Source organism: Marmota monax, unplaced genomic scaffold (genome assembly GCF_021218885.2).
Source record: "Marmota monax isolate L192 unplaced genomic scaffold, Marmota_monax_Labrador192_F-V1.1 WCK01_AAM20220418_F8-fsc00042, whole genome shotgun sequence".
Lineage (NCBI taxonomy): Eukaryota > Metazoa > Chordata > Mammalia > Rodentia > Sciuridae > Marmota > Marmota monax.
In genome coordinates, this window is record NW_026693008.1 from 14,766,077 (window position 1) to 14,785,782 (window position 19,706).

The window sequence follows — 19,706 nt, forward strand, 5'->3', positions numbered from 1 at the left end:
CAGATACAAATGACCATTTTTCCTAATTATGAGAAATAATGAACTCTCCTCTCCCCCTTTCTATTCATGTTCTATAGTCAAAGGTTCTGGCCAATTTAAAACATTTGGTGCAAAAAAAAAATATCAGGACACTGTTCTTAAGAAGAAAAAAAAAATCTAATGGGTTTAATTCTAGTGGGCAGAGAAGAATATGAGCTTATCCTGAACGGTGGTACAATGAGTTAATTACCATCTCATCCTAAGACAAATGTACTTGTCACTGGAACGGGAGTCATTATTTCACACAAAATAATGACCCACGTAAAAAGCAATGACCGCAAGCTATAGCAGCCAGCGACACAGCTTCATCTGGCCTAACTGAATGGCAATTAACAAGTGTCACCATACATATGTAAACAGGGCCTAAGCTATTCATTAAATATTTACAAGAAAGAACAAATGGCTTTCAGTCTACTTCTCAGGAAGCACCTGTGTTCTTCTACCTGTGTAATGACAGGAAAATTTACACACAAAATTCTGCTATCACTGGAATAGCTGCAGGCCCTGGAGAGGAGCACTTAGATTTCCTCTGCTCTTTGCACACAGAGGTGGTGTTCTCTCTAGAAATTGTGTCCAAAGACAGAAAAGAAGAGCAGAGGGAAACACACCCAGTCACATCATTTTGTCCATCTTCTTGAGTTGTCAAGGCCACTGGCCCAGAATCTAAAGCCCAGATTGACAGCCAGAGATGCTGAATCCTTCCAAGCCCAGATCTTATCCAGACAGGGTGGGGGTAAGTGATGGGGTGACCTCAACAGAGCTGGCTCCTCCAAGGAAGCAAAGATCATAAATCACCCTTCTGTTGAGAGGCAAGAGACTCAGGGATACACATCTGGTGATGAGCTCCAGATCAGAAATCTCAGAGCTGCCCTTCTGTGCAAGTTGTCTAGTCTGACCCAATCCAATAATTTTTATATGGAAGCCAAGGGTACAACAGTAGCAGAGTGTCACAGTGAGCTCTAAAACATACCATTTCCAAATGTTAAAAACAGAATTCTTATACAAATACAGAATGAGCAGGTGTCAATCATTTATTGAACAAATTAACTAAAGTCTTCGGATACTGGTATGTACACCCATGCACACTAATGAATGTAAAAAAAGATTCTGGGATAAAAATCTCAAAAAAGCTATTTTTGTTGGTCATTGACCAAAATACCTGTCAAAAACAACTTCGAGGAGAAAAGTTTATTTTGGGTTCATGGTTTCAAAAGTCTCAGTTCATGGTTGACCAATTCCATTGCTCTGGGTCCAAGATAAGGCAAAACATCATAGTGGAAGGGCATGGAAGAAGAAAGCTACTCAGCTCAGGGCAGCCAGGAAGCAGAGAGAACACTAGGAGGCAGGCACAAAATATGATCCCCGAGAGCACACCCCCAGTGACCCACTTCCTCCAGCCACACCCCACCTGCCTATAGTTACCACCCAGTAATCCATTCAAATTATTAATCCATCAAATGGATTAACCCACTGATTAGGTCATAGCTCTCACAACCTAATCACTTGGCCTCTGAACATTGCTGCTCTGCCACATGAGCTTTTGCACGATACCATATATCCAAACCATAAGACTGGCTAATGTCCCCCAGGGCATAAAACCCATAACTTTGGGGCTATCTTCTGTTGGAAAGATGTCCATCTCTACTCCAGTATAAGAGGAACATGGCATCCAAGTGGCCCATAAATTAGACTATGGATTCTTTAACACCCATACAGGTACAATGCAATGGTCAGTCCTGTGATGGTCTGGTTTGGTTGAGATCAAGGCACAATATCACTTGTTTTCCAAGAGCATATTTGATAAAATAGAGAGAGCCTCAGGTCCTTATCTTATCCAGACATTCCTCATATATTCCAAGCATCGCATCCTTAATTACAACACCCATTTTCAAAATTATGTCTCCTCAGCCTTCAGACCATCAAGCGATTTCCTGCTCCAGGAGCCCGCACCCAAGTTGACTAGGGAACAGTAATTGCAGCAATCCAAAAAGGATGGCCCTATTTATACAACATCTACGTGAGTCAGGAAAACACGGGTGTTCTCAAACTTAGGCGTATGTAAACAAAACCTACATCCCCCCCATTCCCAAACCATCATCTGAGTTCTATCATCATCTTAGCAGAAGTACCAGAAATTCTGACCTAAGACATTATCTGATTCCTGATCTACAGGTCTTAGCTTTTATCCATAGGAGTGGTTATTACCAAGGCCCTGCGGGGGGACAGTGAATACTCAATAGATGTTGAGAGGTCAGGAAGAAAACAAATATCCTTTAACTATTTCATTTGCAAAACTCCTCACAATGACTTCCCACTTTTTGTTGTTTTTAAAAACAGCCAAGTGCCAGCGCTCTCTTGCTAGTCCCAATCACCTGTTTTTATAGTGGCCCTTGTGATACTTTTAAATTACTTTTAAAAATTTTTTTTAATTGTAGGTGATCACAATACCTTTTTTATTTCTGTGGTGCTGAGGGTTAAACCCAGTGCCTCACATGAGCTAAGCAAAATTCTACCACTGAGTCACAACCCCAGCTCCACTTCCGATCTTTTGATTCCACTCACCCTGTGTCAGGCCTTGCTTGGAGGCGCCCCAGCCTGCCCCAGCATAGCTGCTGCCCCATGGACTCTGCCTCATCCTCCCACCTCAGCTTGAGGCACTGTCCAGATGTCTGGTCCACACCTGACCTGGCATCCACTTGCTCCTCAGCCCAGCTGCTTCCCTCCTGGCAATGCTCATCAGCAGGGTCTGTATGCCCACTAAGACAATGCCAAGGAGGCACCACAGCTATTAGTTTGTTCTCTAAATCCTGGCCCAAAGTTCAAAGCCAATGCTATTAATGAATTCACTAACTGGCTGATTGGGCCTCAAACAAACAACATCTACCTGTACAGGGCACTGAATTGTCAATTACAGTCATGGACATTTTGGTCAGTGACAGACTACATATATCACTGTGGTACCAGAAGATGATAATGGAAAAACTCCTATTGCCTACTGATGCCATAGCCACCCTAACATCACAGAACCACACTCTCCCATGTTTGTGCCGGTGCTGGTATAAATAAACCTACTGCACTATCAGTCCTGTAGAAGTAAATCACATAAATACAAACAGTACATAAAATGGATAATAAATGACTATGTTAGTGGTTCATTTAACAAACCATATTTTATCTTTATTTTATAGCGTACCTCATTTACTTAGATAAAATTAAAAGTTTACTGTAAAATGTGTGCCATGTGATGCCTGCAGCAGACTCATGCTCCATGGTTTTTAAGAGGCCCTGTTGAGTTTCAGACCTGCACCACGCAGGTTAGTGTAAGTACACTCCATGATGTTTGCACAGTGAGAAATCTCCCAGTGACGCAGTTCTCAAACACATACCCATCATTAAGTGACTCACAGCTATACTTTGGAAGACTGGGTAACGAAGGATAAACACTAAAAAATTCTCAGCCCAGTTTTGGGCAAGGACATTCTTTCTGCAGTAAATGTTGTACAGAAACTCAAGTGGACCCTGCAATTAGGCACAGAATCTCATATGGCATAAAGACAAGCTCAAAACTAGACATACTGCTGGGCGGATGAGAATTCCCTGCCTCTAGCAGGGAATTCTCCCTGATGTAACTACAGGTCAGTGGCCATGAAGTCTGGCATGTCCCCATACTAGCTCAATTTTTGAGCTGGTGGCAACAAAAATTGGAGGAGACATGGGATCTGGGAACTCGCACCACCTTGAAGGTTTGAGACAAAGACCCAACAGTGGGCCTGCAGGTCTGATGCTGTTAGCAACATTCTAGCCCTAAAAGACACAACTCAGGGTGCTGACAGCCTGGGATGGAGGGGGCAGCCACCTTTCCAGAGTCAACTACAGCCTGAGCCATGTGTGGGAACAGAAGCTCCCTAGGAGCACTGGTCAGGGGTCTAGGTCGCAGCTCCCCCCAAGGCCTCTGGAGTGTGTCTGATCATCCCCAAACCTGCTCGCCTGACTGGTCACTCAGGCAGATGCTCTGTGAACCTGAGGGACTGAGTCCTGCCCACAGCACTCACCTTCTTAATGAACTCTGGGATGATTTTTTGGTCTGTCAAGTGGTCTAAGGAGGAACAGCAATCTAATTCCAAGATGTAACCTTCACTGTGAAGATCAGTCTTCTGAGATCTGAAAAGAGAAATACACAAAGACTAAGATGTTGCAGGATATTTTTTGTTTGTTTGTTTTAAATCAGGGGGCCAGGCGCAGCACACGCCCGTAATCCCAGCAGCTCAGGATGCTGAGGCAGGAGGATTTTGAGTTCAAAGCCAGCCTCGATAAAAGCAAAGCATTAAGCAACTCAGTGAGACCCTGTCTCTAAATAAAATACAAACAATAGGGCTGGGGATGTGGCTCAGTGGTCAAGTGCCCCCAAGTTCAGTCTCCTGTATCCCCCCCACCAGCCAAGAAAGAAATCACTGAATGTTTAATGAAGCCCCCCTGTCTTTTTTTCCCCAGAAAACAGCTAAAAAATAATTTATGGTCCACAACTCAAAGAATATATACAGTTCTATGACATAAGACGACCTCCAAGACATGGAAAACCTCACTAGAGAATGGTAGGTTCAGTATAGTATGGCTTATACAGTAAGCAACACACAGACACTCCAGGAACATATGACCCATTGGATTCTATCTTCCAAGGCACAGGAAAAGACCTAGTAAGACACACTCCAAGCCAATAACAGCAGTTACCTCCAGGCATGGGGAGGGTCTAGTTAGGACCTAGGATTTAGGTGGAAGACACTTTAGTCATAAATTTCTACATTTTTTAATTAAGAGAACATAATCATATATCACTTGGAAAATTAATTTTAAAAAGACTTTGAAAAGGTTCAACCCCTACAGAGGGCAATCTGGCAACATCTCTCAAAATTAAAAAATGCTTCAAAGAAAGACCATGAGGCAACTCAAGGTAGAAATTCTGGGACAACTGACTGTGAAGGGTGGTGTGAAATAAAGGCTTTTGGTCTGGGGAGAGGCTTGCCAGCATGCCCTGCCATCTCTGCACACAGGGCCTCTCCATGCATCCCCACCACGGAGACATGTACAGCTCACAGCTCAATCCTGTACGCCATTCAGGAGAACCAGCAGCAAGCGGTCACCGAGGTGAGCCTCACTCTTCAGAGTCATCCCTTCTCAGGCTTCTAAATGACACCAACAGGGTGGGTCTGGGGAGCTCCTGGAAACCACACAGTTGTGGGAAATTGAAGGGGATTCCACTGGCCCAACCACAAAACAAAGAGGGGCAGTTAGAGATCAACAGGACACACCCTGTCCCCGAGAAGGCTGGAGACCAGGGCTCTGGGCTCCCAGTACAGGGCTCACACCAAATACACAACCACTCTGCCCTGTTAGAGGGGTGAGCAGGGGCCTCCCAGCCACTCCCGCTCCACAGAAAAGGGGCCCCTGCCACTCCTGGTCAGACAATTCTTCACACTGCACTTCTGAGACAGACATCTCACCAGTTTCTGAATGTAGGTTTTTACAATTTTTTTAAATGAATTTCCAAGATTCTTATGTAGCATTAAAAGCAATTTATGCTACCATTAACCATCTGGGTATGATTTACATGAAATTTAAAAACGAAAAAAATGAAAGAGGATTTGCTTTTCCGCAGGTGTGCAACTGTGGCTCGGTAAGCAAACTTCAATAGCATATTTTTAAAAATTTTTCCTTCTAATGTATCCTTTCTGGGGTACAGTAATGAGGTGCGTATGTTTGAAATGTAAAAGAATAAATGATTCTAAACTGGTTAAAAATGATTCTAAACTGGTTAACCTGGAATAAACTAATTCTAACAGAATAATTCAATTCTGAACCCTAGCCTTCTTGCCTTAATACTTGGTCAGAGACTAGGCTCCTGTTTTAGATCTTCTAAGAGGGAGAAATGAGAACACAAGAGTCCAGACTTTAAAAGAGAACACTTAGCCAAGACTTGCTGTCATATGTATCATGTGGGGTCTCAAACAACAAAGATTGAGAACTCCCAGCCCTATCCCAATGTAAAATCTGAGGTATTCTGTCACATGTCACATGGGTACAGTAATGAGGTGCATATGTTTGAAATGTAAAAGAATAAATGATTCTAAACTGGTTAAAAATGATTCTAAACTGGTTAACCTGGAATAAACTAATTCCAACAGAATAATTCAATTCTGAACCTTAGCCTTCTTGCCTTAATACTTGGTCAGAGACTAGGCTCCTGTTTTAGATCTTCTAAGAGGGAGAAATGAGAACACAAGAGTCCAGACTTTAAAAGAGAACACTTAGCCAAGACTTGCTGTCATATGTATCATATGGGGTCTCAAACAACAAAGATTGGGATAGGGCTGGGAGTTCTCAATGTAAAATCTGAGGTATTCTGTCACATGGAGACTAGAGTCAGACTCTACAATGTGATAAATATCACTGAGATTTTAAATGATTAGGTTGAAAATTTTTAATCATTTTAAAGCCAATCCATACACTGGGTATGGTGGCTCATGCCTATAATCCCAGCAACTGGGGAGGCTGAGGCAAAAGGATCATAAGTTTGAGGACAGCTTGGACAACTTAGTGAGATTCTATCTCAACATAAAAAAAAAAAGAAGAGCAGGGGGAGGTGGCTCAGTGGTAGAGCACCCTCACCGCACGCCAGCTTCACTTCCTGGTACCACACACATACACAAAAAATAAGTCAGTGCCATATCCACTCAGCAAAACAATCATAAAACAACTGGAGAGAAGATGAGTTTCTCTGTAAGCAACCCATAACCCAGATTCATAAGGAATGATCTTTAGCACAGGAGAAGTTAATAGCTACTATCTTTGGTTCTGGAAAAAGTTCTATAACAATAAAGGCAGCTCTGGTTCATGTCACAGAATAATCACCACGGTCACATCTGAACTGAAGGAGGACGAGGATCAACAAGAACAGAAATTACAAATTTTCTACATGTACTCTGAATAGATTATATCTCAGCAGATGGTTTCTTGGAAAAGCAAACCCAGTGCACACTGGAAGAACATTATGAGCAACTGGTAAGCCTTCCCTTACCTTTAGGAATTTGCACCTCAATTTGAAATAAAAGGATGATGACACTGAGGAAGAGGTGGTAAGGGTCCCTGAATCCTCTGAGGACATACACCTGCTGCCCTGGAAGTCTATGCTTCATGAGGGTACAGCTGTGGCCCAGGAGGGGCGAGAGTTTGGTTGATGGTCGCAGTTACACAAACACCCTCTCTCCCTGCCACTAACTCTATAGGAGGATCCACTAGCAAAGCTTGCCTACAGGGCTCCTGGGCACCAGGTGGGGAAGCAATGTGGTTGCCAAGGTACACACTTCCTAAGGTGACCCCTGCAACGGTTCTCACCTCCTTGAGTCCACACCTTTGAGCATTCCCCTCCCCTGAGTGGGCACAAGACCTAGGACTTGCTCATACTCAGTGGCACAGGGTAAGGAGATGGGTTGCCACTCCTCTGGCCACATTCTATTCTAAGACTCCACTTTGCAGGCTAGAGCTAGAGATTCCCCTAGCTGCCCTGAAGGAGGACACTGTCATGTTGTGAGAGGTCACATGGCAAGGAACTGTGGGTAGCCCCTGGCCCATAACTGCAAGAATATAGGATCTCAGTTCCATGACTATAAGGAAATAAACTGTCAGCAACCCTTCCAGGGAGCTTGGAAGTGGATCATCACCCAGTTGGGCTATCTAAATAGTGAGATAATCAATGCATTTGTTTTGAGCCCCTAGGTATGGCAGAATTCACTTCAGAGCACAGAAAACTAATATTGTTCCTGAGGCAGAGGACTTGGCAATGCTGTGCTCAGAATAGGCCTCTTGCTGATGGACACTTAGACTCAGACCCACAAGATCTAGCCAGACACCTGAGAGCAGGAGCCACCTGGGGCAGAGAAATGAACATCTCCTAGAAGTGGCCTCAGGGGCCAACGCGTGGCCATCCAAGGAACCACCACAGAAGGGAAGAGAGATTGTGAAGTCAATTAAGTTTCTAAGGAAGAAGAGCTAACCTGAAACTCCCAGCTGAGCAGGTTCCTGCTACCTCCCACAGGGAAGGGGAAATGCCAGTTATATTGCCCTTATACCATTGTATCATTTCTGTTTTAGCCAGCTATTCTACTACTGTGACCAAAAGACCCGACAAAACAATTAGAGAAGGAAAAGGTTATTTGGGGGCTCACAGTTTCAGCGGTCTCAGTGTACAGATAGCCGGAGCTATTGCTCTGGGCCTGAGACAAGGCAAAAACATCATAACGGAAAAGTGTGACGGAAGCAAGTAGCTCAGGACACAGCAACTAGGAAGCCGAGAGAGAGACAGTTCCCCTCACAAGAGACAAAATATATACCCCAAAGCATGCCCCCAATGACCCACCTCCTCCAGGTACACCGTACCTATCTACAGTTATCACTCAGTTAACCCCTGTCCAGGGAGTAATTCACTGATTAGGTTAAGGCTCTCTTAACCCAACCTGAACTTTCTTGCATTGCCTCACACATGCTTCTCGGGGATACCTCAGAGCTAAATCATAACAATCCTAGAAAAAGATATGGGAAGCCACCATACTTCCTCTGTATTGAAGCCCAGATGGCCCCCACTTCTGGCAAGGACAGAGATATCTGAGTTAAAACAGTAAGAAAAAGGAAGGGCACAGAACACATTTCTAGAGATGCAGGATTGACTACCAGCAAAACTCCCTCAAGTCTACCTTGTCTGAAATTTAACACCAATGGTCTCCAATTAAATAAAGGTGCTCTGAGAACAGCGTGGCTAACAGTAAGATGTACTGCCTCACTATTCTTCGGCCCCAATTTGGTAAATCCCACCAGATTTATTAGTTGGAGGCTGCAGGTCCTGGGGCTAACTAGACGAGGGGTCATTTGCCAGTGGTGAGCCTCCAGGTAACTTACCAGGCTGCAATGTCCTTCACTCTGGGAATATTGGGAGCAGCTCTCTCCTGGCCCATGAGGAACTAGATAATGCAGACCTACAGCCATAGGGAAGACGGAATGATGGGAAGCCCTGAAGGGTATTTAAGTACCATAAGCTGAGTTTTTAAAAGCTCTCTCTGGCTGTGGGCAGGGAGACAAGAGACCACCTCAGGGGTCCAGAGCAGAGAAGACGGTGGCTCAGAGTGGACTGGCTGGAATCTGGCTACATTTTCAAGATAGAATCTTCATAATTTCTCTGTGGAAAGGTTTTAGGGGGTGAAAGGAAGAAAGCTAATGATCCCAAGGATCCTTGCCCTAGGAACCGGAGAATGGATGAAATTGCCGCACTATAAGGGGGAAGGCTTAGGGGGCCCAGGCTTGCAGTGGTGGCGATTGCTAATTCAGGTTCAGAGGTGTTGACATTGACCTAGCCAGCTGACATTCCAGTGGAGATGTAATGTGTAGCTGAAAGTCTTTCAAATCTGGACTTCAACAGAGATGACCAGAGATAAAAACTTGGGAGTCAACAGCTTACAGGGGGCCTTTAAAGCATGAAGCTGGATGAGATCTTTGTTAATAAGAATCCAGGACTGAGTTTTGAGGCCCTGTACCTAGAAGAGGTGAAGGAGAAAAGAGGAGGAAACAGCAGAGAGAACAAAGGACGGGTAACTAGGAAAAAAGGAAGAAAAGGAAGAGGGTATATTATCCTTGAAGGTAATTCAAGGAAGTGTGCTCCAGAGGAGGGCATGAGCCACCTTGTCTATTGCTTCTATTAACAAACTTATAATGCCCTCTCCAACTTATCTTTTTAAAATCCCCATAGAGACCCATCCTATGGAAGTAAACAGATTTCTTTATACTTGCTATGTAATTATCCTGTTAAGTGGGCAGACTGTCAAATTTATATGTCCTTTTGGTTCAGAATAGCTCGGGTCTGTGACATCTCTCAGAAACAACATCTCTTATTTCAGGGGGCCCCATCTGTCCACAGTACGGGGGAGCTAAGGGGGGTCTAATCTCAACCATTGCAATGGGATTTCCTGAAAGAATAAAAGGATATTACTGAGCAGAGATGCATCATCTCGAATACCAAGAATGAAGATGAAATGAATTCAAATTCTTAAGAGTGTAAGCAACGTGGTGTTCACAGGCACTGAACCACGGGGACTCTGACTGCTGGAGACAACAGAGATGCAGCTAAGACATGAGAGCCAAGTTTTTTTTTTTTTTCTAATTTTTTTTAGTTGTAGATGGACACAAGACTTTTATTTTTATGTGGTGCTGAGGATCGAACCCAGGGCTTTCCACATGTGAGGTGAGCGCACTCTACTGCTGAGCCCCAGCCTCAGCCCCCAGTTAAGTTTTTAAGAAGCCATCATGACAACTAAATGCAGTGTGGTACCCTGGATTGGATCCCAGAAATGAAAACAGACATTAATAGAAAAACTGATGAAATCCAAATAAAATCTGCAGTTTAATTAGCAGTAATGTACCAGTGTCAATTTTTTGGTTTGACAAATGTACTATGGGAATGCAGGATATTAATAGATGATGGGAAACTTGGTGAAGAGCATATGAGAATTCTCTTTAATATCTGTGTATCTTTTTTGTTAAATCTACAATTATTCCTAGCCTGGGTGTGTTATATCCATCACTCAGGATATTTTCCTTGGGAAATAATAGGAAGAGTCCTTGGAAAACACAGAAAAATTGACTTACAGAGACCAGGAATGAAACTCTTCCACCTTCAGAGGAAAACAAACCTTCAAGTCAAAGGACCAGAGAGAGATGAAACCTGAGTATAAGGTGTATGCTTCTTTCACTCAGAAAAACTCACAGTATTATCCAACTTATTGCTTTCCTCACGTTTTATTATTTTATGTGGTAAAATATGCATCATGTTTACCACTGTAATCATTTTAAAGTATATAACAGTGTCATCAAAGTACATACACAATATTGTGCAAACCACAACCACTCTCCATTTCCAGAACTCTGATCATCCCAAACCATCCTCATTTCTTGGACACACATAACTAGGACTTGGACCAAAACAGAATGTCAACATTAAGAAAAATAATTTAAGAAGAAGATTAAACACATGCTCCACATGCTTGTTAAATAAACATATAAAAGTATTTTTATACACTGAGCATGTATACACAAATCTTTTCTAACTGCAAGGTAGGAGGCCAAGAGCCCTTGTGCCCACGTGCTGAAGTATCTCAAATGTCAACTCCACTAGTCACAGATGTCAGATTGTTTAAGAGCACGATAGGAGACCACCTCCACTGTGTCACGCTGACCTCGTTACTCAGACACAAACACAACTGAAATAAAAACTGCACGAGCTCAGAGCCCAACCTGGAGATCCTCCCTGATCACAACTGTCACTTCTGCTAAAGGTTGTGTGGTCATTCCCCAGGCAGCCAGATGGTCCAACAAGCTTGGCAAATACAAAGATCCACAGGCAAGAATGAAAGAATGTATGCATGCATGTATGTCCCCATGCACACAGACATACAAAACAGCTACACATACTTTGTTTTGATGAAAATATAGCAAAGTCCACCAAGAAATATGTTCTCTCTTTTTTTTTTCCTAGAGACTTATTGGACAACTCCCTCTCACATTCCCACTTCTGAGAGCAATAGGTCCCATGATAGAAGTCCAAGCACAAGTTTGGTGACACATGGTGGGCACCAGCATGGTGCTAGGGAGAGCCATGGTTTGGATGAGTTGTAGCATATCCCCAGAGGATTTATATATTGTACGCTTGGACCCCAGCTTGGTGATATGAGAGGTGGAAACTAAGAGGTGGGGCCCAGTAGGGAATAATTTGTTTACTGGAGGCTCTGCTCTCAAAAGAAAAGAAAAGAAAAAAGATAAAAGAAAGACAGCAAGACAGGTCCCTGCTGGCTCTCTTGCTCCTTGTTTCACCTTGTCTCTCTCTCACACCTTCTAGGATGCTATTTGCCATGCTGTTTAGTCTTAACCTCCAAAACTGAGCTAAGTAAATCTCTTTCCTTTATAAGGTACTCAACCTCAACTATTTTGTTATAGCAACACAAAACAGACCAATACAGGAGGACAACAGAAAAACCATTAAACTGAACAATTTAAATTAATAATGTGAAGACAGAACCCACAGGATCTTTGCTAGCTATTCTTCTGACATAAGATTAATATTCAAAATATAAAGAACTCAAACTTAACACTCCAAAAATAACCAAATTAGTAAATGGGAAAATGAATTACATAGTTCTTAGAAGAAATACAAATAGTTCACAAATGTATAAAAAATGTTTAAATCGTTAGCAATTAGGAAAATGCAAATCAAAACTACACTGAGGCACAGGGTGTGGTGGCACACGCCTGAATCCCAGCGGCTTGGGAGGCCAAGACAGGAGGATCATGAGTTCAAAGCCAGCCTCAGCAACGGTGAGGCACTAAGCAACTCAGTGAGACCCTGTCTCAAAATACAAAATAGGGCTGGGGATGTGGCTCAGTGGTCAGGTGCCCCTGGGTTCAATTCCTAGTACCAAAACAAAATTACACTGAGATTTCACTTCATACCAGTCAAAATGTCAGTCACCAAGAATACAAACAGTAATAAATGCTGGGAAGGATGAGGAAAAAAAGGAACACTTTTACACTGATGATGGGATTGTAAATTAGTAAGTCATTATAGAAATTAGTATGGAGATTCCTCAAGACTAAACATGGAGCCACCATATGACCCAGCTACACCACCCCTCAGTATTCATCCTAAAAAATTAAAGTCATCACACTATAGTGATACTTGCATACCCATGTTTATAGCAGCACAATTCACAATAGCTGAATGTGGAACCAGCCTAGGTGTCTGTCAACGAATGAATGGTAAAGAAAATGTGGTAGGGCTGGGTGGTGGAGCACTTGCCTAGCAAGTGGGAGGCAAACTCAGCAGGTCAAGGATCATGTTTTTCGCCCCCATATATGGAAGCTAGAGAAGAAAGGTGGCGGAGGGATATCTCCTGAAAATAGAAGGGAGATCAGTAGAGGAAAGGGACCAGGAGGTGGTAAGAGGAAAGGGACAGGGAAAGATATTTTCCAAATTACATTGTTATATCATGTGCAATGAATTCTACCATTATATATAACTCTAATGTACCAATAAAAAAATACGGGAAAAGAAAAAAATATCAGAATAAGTATAGGGCAAGGAATAAAGGCATTAAACACAATTTAAAATTCTTTTGAAAGAATAATCTGTAGGATTTCATGTGAGATTTTTAAAATTGCTTTTATTTAGTGATTCTTACTTGCTTAACCAAATTTATTCATTTTTATCCCTATCTCTGAATTTCAACTCATAATGATTTCTGGAGTACAGTTTTTTTCAGACGGTGTTTTTTGATGACTCTTTTCTCTGCCTCTAAGACATAATAATGTCTTTTTTTTCCTTCCTTAACTAGCCTGTAAATGTTGAGATCTTAGAAGCTCAACCCTAGGTTTTGTTCGCTTTCCATTCTACATTTCTTAACCATTTCTTACCCAGGTGATTTGACCCATGACTCAGTATTAAGTACCTATTTTGCTTTCTGTGCTATATATTTTGCTCTAAACTAGATCCTTTGAATGGCATATCTGATTTTTTTTTTGCGGGGGGGGGGAGGGGGTACTGGGGATCAGCACTTAACTACTGAGCCACATCCCCAGCCCTTTTTTATATTTTATTTAGAGACAGGATCTCTCTGAGTTGCTGGGGGCCCAAGTTGCTGAGGCTGGCTTTGAACTTGTGATCCTCCTGCTTCAGCCTTCTTAGCCTCTGTAATTATAGGAATATGCCACTATGCCCAGCTGATTCCTTTTCTTAAAGTCTCCAAGGTACCTCAGGCTGATTATATCTAAAACCGAACATATAATGTTTGTTTCAAGCCTAGTTCTTTCATTGAATTCCCTTTCTCAATGAATTGTGCTATCTTTCAAACATTTGCACAAGTCAATAAAGCAATGATCCCTCAAACCTCTTGTCTTCAATGGTGTCTAATCCATCACCAAGTCCTGTTGATTTCACTTCCAAACATTTCTGGAATCAACCTGTTCTCCATCTTCACCATAACTTTAGGCCAACAGACTACTGCCACCTGCTAGAATACTGAAGTCCAAAGTAACTTAAAAGGTATTGTGAGTACCCCACAGACTGCTAACTATTCAAATTTAACCAGAGTGATATTTTTAAACTTCGGTTAGATCTTGTCAAAACAACTGCTTTTTCCTAGAAGATAGAAATACAATTGATTTTTTTTTTTTATATTGACTTTGTATTCTGTGGCTTTCCCGAATTTAAGGTCAAATGCCTTTTGTAGATACTGGGGAACTTTCTATGTCTATGAGAAAAAGACAATTTTTTCCTTATCAAAACCAAAAACTGAGCAGTTTATGCCCTAGCCATTACTAGGAATTCCAGGCCAGGGTTGCCAAATCTTCTAATGTTTTAAAAGAAGTAATTTAATTGTATATTTTTATCTAGGATATAACTGTCAAATCTTGGCTCCAAACTGGTTTTTGTCATTTTGTTTGTTTGGTTTTTTTGGTAGTATGTAGCTTAATGTCTCTGGGACTGAATTTGTCCTTTTGACACCAGACTGTGGCCTCTGGGTTACAAATACAAAAGTCCAATGTGAGCCACGGAAGGCTGAATGCCAGGGCATGGATAACAGTAAACAGATTATCTAATTGTACGATAATCAAAATAACTAACCCATAAACCTAACGCAGATATATCATCCATTGTAATGAGTCAGCAGGGTTTGCCCTCAGAGAGAAGACAGTGACCAGTTCATTTACACAGCCCCCGATTCCACTTTCCATAGCTGGGGCATAACCTTCCCTAAGCCATTAACAATACACACTTCCAAGAAAATACTATTAACATGTATGAGTGCGTTAAACATCCCAAATTATAGCAAGTGTGACAAAGTGCCAACTTGTAAGTCGAATACATGTTTTGATCTCATGGGCAGATCATATCTAAAGCTAGTAAAAAGCAAATGCCTGTCAAAAAACTATTATAAACTATTCCTTTAAATAATAAGCACATGACTAAAAACTATCATACACATTACTTTTAAATAATAAACATGCAATAGGTCTCACTTCAACACATAAATCCCTTAACTCACTTCAAAGACCATGAGTTTAAACAATGTCTTCTTTTTCCAGGACTCTAAGCAAGTCTTAAATTTCACTCATAAAAAGAAAAAAGAATGTATAGTTCATCAACAGGGTTATTTTTGCTTCATTTAGAAATAATCATAAGAAATGTGATAAACACTAACTTAAGTTACTGGGCACTTCTCCAACCAGGAAAAAAAAGTTACTAAACGTCAGTTGATAGAAAAAATTTTTTTTTCTTTTATCTCTGGGAAACAGGAAGAAATTCTAAGCTATATTTTTCCTCCAAAGCAACCTGGGTTCAAATAGAATGATAGATTTTTTTTTTTAAAAAAAGGGATAGCAGGGAAAGAAATTAGCTTATAGATCTGAAAGAGATTCATCAATGAAATAAAGAGGCTATATATATCTTCATGAACTTATATGTTAGTAGCAGCAGTAAAAATATACTTATTCATTCATCTATCCACCAGTTGCTAGATCACCAACCACACATGAGAAACTGAAGGCACTGATTTAGATCCTGCCCTCAAGAAGCTTACAGTCCATAAGGAAAGATAAACTATATGTGAACAAAAATGCTATGAGACTTCAGTCATTTCTAATATCAAGGACCAGGGAATTTTTTTTAAAGCAAGGAACATGTGAACTGTTTCTTTGAGGCTCTGTGGAAATTAGACATGGGGCAATGACTACCTGGATATTCTAGGCACTGAGAACAGAAATTAGCAAAGATCTAGATGGAAAAGAAGCATGAATTATATGATGGAAATAATACTAGTTTAGAAAAAGGTGTATGAAGGTGGGGCTGCTTGTTACTCAGCTGAATCAATGTCATGAACTAATAATTGCATGGATGAATTCACTGTTAAGAATGAACCCGTTGGGGCTGGGGATATGGCTCAAGTAGTAGCGCGCTTGCCTGGCATGCGTGAGGCACTGGGTTCGATCCTCAGCACCACATAAAAATAAAAAAGATAAAAGATATTGTGTCCACCTAAAGCTAATAAATAAATATTTAAAAAAGAATGAACCCGTGATGAAGGGCTCTGCAGTGGGTAACAAAGATGCGATGGACTCACCTTAATTCTGGTAAAGGTGAGTCATGAGTGCTGTTAGAAGACACCAAGACACAGATTTTAGATGATTAAGTAGGTGACATCAAGTATGATGTAGGAAGAGGGAATAATGTTATAGGAGGGCAGGGCTTCGAGGTGAGCTAAGATTCTTGTAGAGGGAGTAGCTGGATAGGAGAGAGATGAGGGATATTTCTCATCCCTACAGTTGGGTGGTCATTGTGGAAAGGGGAATAAATGGGTGTTTGCCTTGATATTTTTAGTACAATGAGGAAGAGATCTCCCAGAATTTTTAATGACCACTCTAAAAAAAAATGAACCTACAAAAATAAAATGAGGCTGCTGGAGTCGAAAGTTTCCCTTGATTGTGAAACTTAAATACTCAAGGGGAAAAAAAGAAGTCAAGTAAACAAATCCAAGTGACTCTTTAAATAAAGCATCTAACTATGGAGTCCATTGGGGGGGGGTTCAGAGGAGGGAGTGGGAGGGAGGAGAATGAAGGCATCCATGATGGGTCACTGTGCTTTCCTCCCATTTTCCCTTCCTCTTTCACCAACAACACTTACCACTTCTGTTGAAAGGGTTTGGTATCTACCAGAGCATCTGGAAATAGGGGGAAAGGTTAGGCAACGGATGCCCTCACCGCTCCCACAGGGAGCCATCACAGTCTGTCACCAGGAGCTTCTAACTATCCAACACTACTACTTATGCTAGAGAAATCTTGCCACATCCTGTCTCGATGCTTACAGTTAGGGCTGGCTCCCTGGTGATAAATCAAGCAACTGTGCGTGACACAGAGTTCACCACTAGCCTTACAAAGCCAAGAGAAAAAACAAACACACTTAAACTCAATGTTCCACGTATAACATAGCTGTGAAAGAATTTTAATCCACAGCAAGCTGGGCTCCAGGAAAGAGGAGATAGGTCCCAGAGAATGGGATTTTGGACACAATCCTGATCTCCTGTAGGCTACTCCTTTACTTTGAAAGGAGTAGAAAGAACTAGCATGAGTAATAATACCCAAATTAATATTTTATCACAAACAGAACACTGAATAAAAGCATGTCTCTTCCTGACATTTGCTGATTCAGAAAAAGTCACATATCTGCAAACAAAAACAATGACAGCTACACTTGAATGGTCTTCAAAAGACTCTCATGAGCTGTGACCAGTTGCATGACAGGAAGTCTCTTCTCTAGTTGCATTACTGCATGTGTTCTAAATTCAAGTTTGCTTACCGTTTCTTTTCTAGATCTTCCTGCCTACACCATCTGACTATTAAGTGACTGAAACGTTCTACTTTTGTGCTGTCTGAACAAGAAGCATTTAGCTATTTGGACACCTGAAATGAGGCTAGTACAACCGAGGAAGTGAATTTTTTTTAAATTTTATTTTGTTCAAGTGTAATGAATTTAAATGTATGTGGTTGCTCTTAAAGAGTACCCACAATATAGGAAAGCAGAGCTTAACTCTATTCTCAAACTTTAATGTATCCACTGATCATGGAATCCTCTTAAAATGCACATCCTGATTCCAGGTCTGGGAGCAGGGCTGAGGGTCTGCACCCACTTCTAAGGAGCTTCTGGGCAACACTGATGCTGCTGGTCCAGGGACCACACTTTGAGTAGCAAAGATCTAAATGTTTCAGGAGTGACCAGTGTGGCCCAGAAGTTTCTTGAATCAATTATCTCCAAAAATTTTCTTTTAAAAACACACTATCAGAAAAAAAAAAAATCCTGAGTATGACTATACTAACACCTAACAACTTACATATGCTATAAAGCATACACAAAGCAAAAGAAAAAAAAAGCTGATGAGAAACAGATAAAATAAGCTTTATCTATAAATGATCACAAGAAGTTCATAATACGTAATATCTTAAAGCCTAATGTCCACTTGAAATGAGATTCATTGTTAATATTCGTATATCCACACTTCAGAGTCTTCTTGATAATCCTAAATTTCTTCACGTCAGCTCTGAATAGATAGCATTCTAACAAAATTCTTGCAAACAGTAAGAAGGGTCAAGTAGGTATTTGGGCGGGGGAGAGGGAAAAGAGGGATGTATTCTCTTTAACCTGCAATCACCCAATAGAACTTTAAAACTATGAGTATGTTTCATGAGGTTTAAACACTATAGAAAACAATCCATAAACCCACTTTGCTGAGATCCTAATTGAAAGCATCCTTCTGAACCCAGACTGATCCTAGAACGCTGCCTGATCCCTACAGGGCAGGTGATCTCCGACCAAAGCTCTAAAATAAAGTTCAATATTATTGTTGGAAATAAATTTTATGTTCTTGAAAATACATGGTGGAAATTATTCTCAAATTAGTATGTTAATGTAATTATAATTTCAAAAGATTTTCCTATGAACTGGAGAAGATTACTTTAGGCTTTATATGGTTAAAAAAAAAAAAAAGAAAGAAATCAATGTACACAAGTTGCCAAAGTTCTGTAGAACAGTGCTCTATCACCAGATACACCACAAATTATAGTCAGAGTAGCGTGACATAAGGGATAGGGTGTAGCTCAGTGATAGAGCATGTGCTTAGCAAGGGCAAGGCCCTAGATTCCATTCCCAGGGTGTGCACACTACACACAGTGTGGTAATAGTGCAATAATCAGTAAATATAGCAAAGCAACAATTAAGAATCAGAGCTGGGCATAAATGGAGATCCTCACTCCACAGATGCGGCAAAGTTAGGATAACCCAAGAAATGCTGTTGGCAAAGCTGGCTAGAGGAAAATGCTTAAACCCTCTATGCCTCTCACCCAGTGGTTTCCCAACTGGGACAGTTTTATTCATTAGCAGACATTTGGCAGTCTCTGGAGATCTGGGGATGTCATAACGGTGGGGATATGGCATTTCCAACCAGCACCTAGCTGACAGATGCTCAGAATGCAGCTAAATATCCTTCGATGCAATTATCTGGTCTAAAACGTCAACAGTAGAATCAAGGTTGAGAAATTCTGTACTAACCTTTAGCCTAATCCCACCCCTACCCACCAATGGTTAAAAAAAAAAAAATTAAAGAGGAGTAGTATTAGAAGTAGACAGATTCCAAAGTGAACCCTTATTCCTCCACTCATGAAGTGTGTAGACTTTGACCTGGGCAAACCACTTGAAGGCTCATTTATTTATTTTGGCTTCAAGAGTAAAGATAACATGCATGACGAAGCAATGAACAAAGACTCAGGCCCGCCACAGCAATAATAAACAATTGCTATTGCAATTATTACCCAAAATGACAAATCCCACTACGCATCACCTACAAACATGAATGTTCTTCACAAGAAGGTTTTTGTTGTTGTTTTTCCTAGTAAGATCCAGGTTTCTTGCCGGCAGTCTTGGGGACTTAAGCTATACAAGTTTGAGAATGAACATTTCAAGGACACAAGTTAGGTACATTATAAATCCCTGGGGTGGGAAACATGTCTACTCATTCTCTAACAAAGGCTAC

General features: G+C 41.3%; 1 protein-coding gene across 1 annotated transcript in view; it reads right to left on the bottom strand.

Moving 5' to 3' along the window:
- Positions 1–19,706, bottom strand: part of Rftn1 (raftlin, lipid raft linker 1) — a 199,665-nt gene that overhangs the window by 84,114 nt on the left and 95,845 nt on the right. The window contains exon 4 of the mRNA XM_046453000.2: positions 4,092–4,200. Coding sequence (XP_046308956.1) covers positions 4,092–4,200 — 109 coding nt within the window. The remainder of the gene's footprint in view (positions 1–4,091; positions 4,201–19,706) is intronic.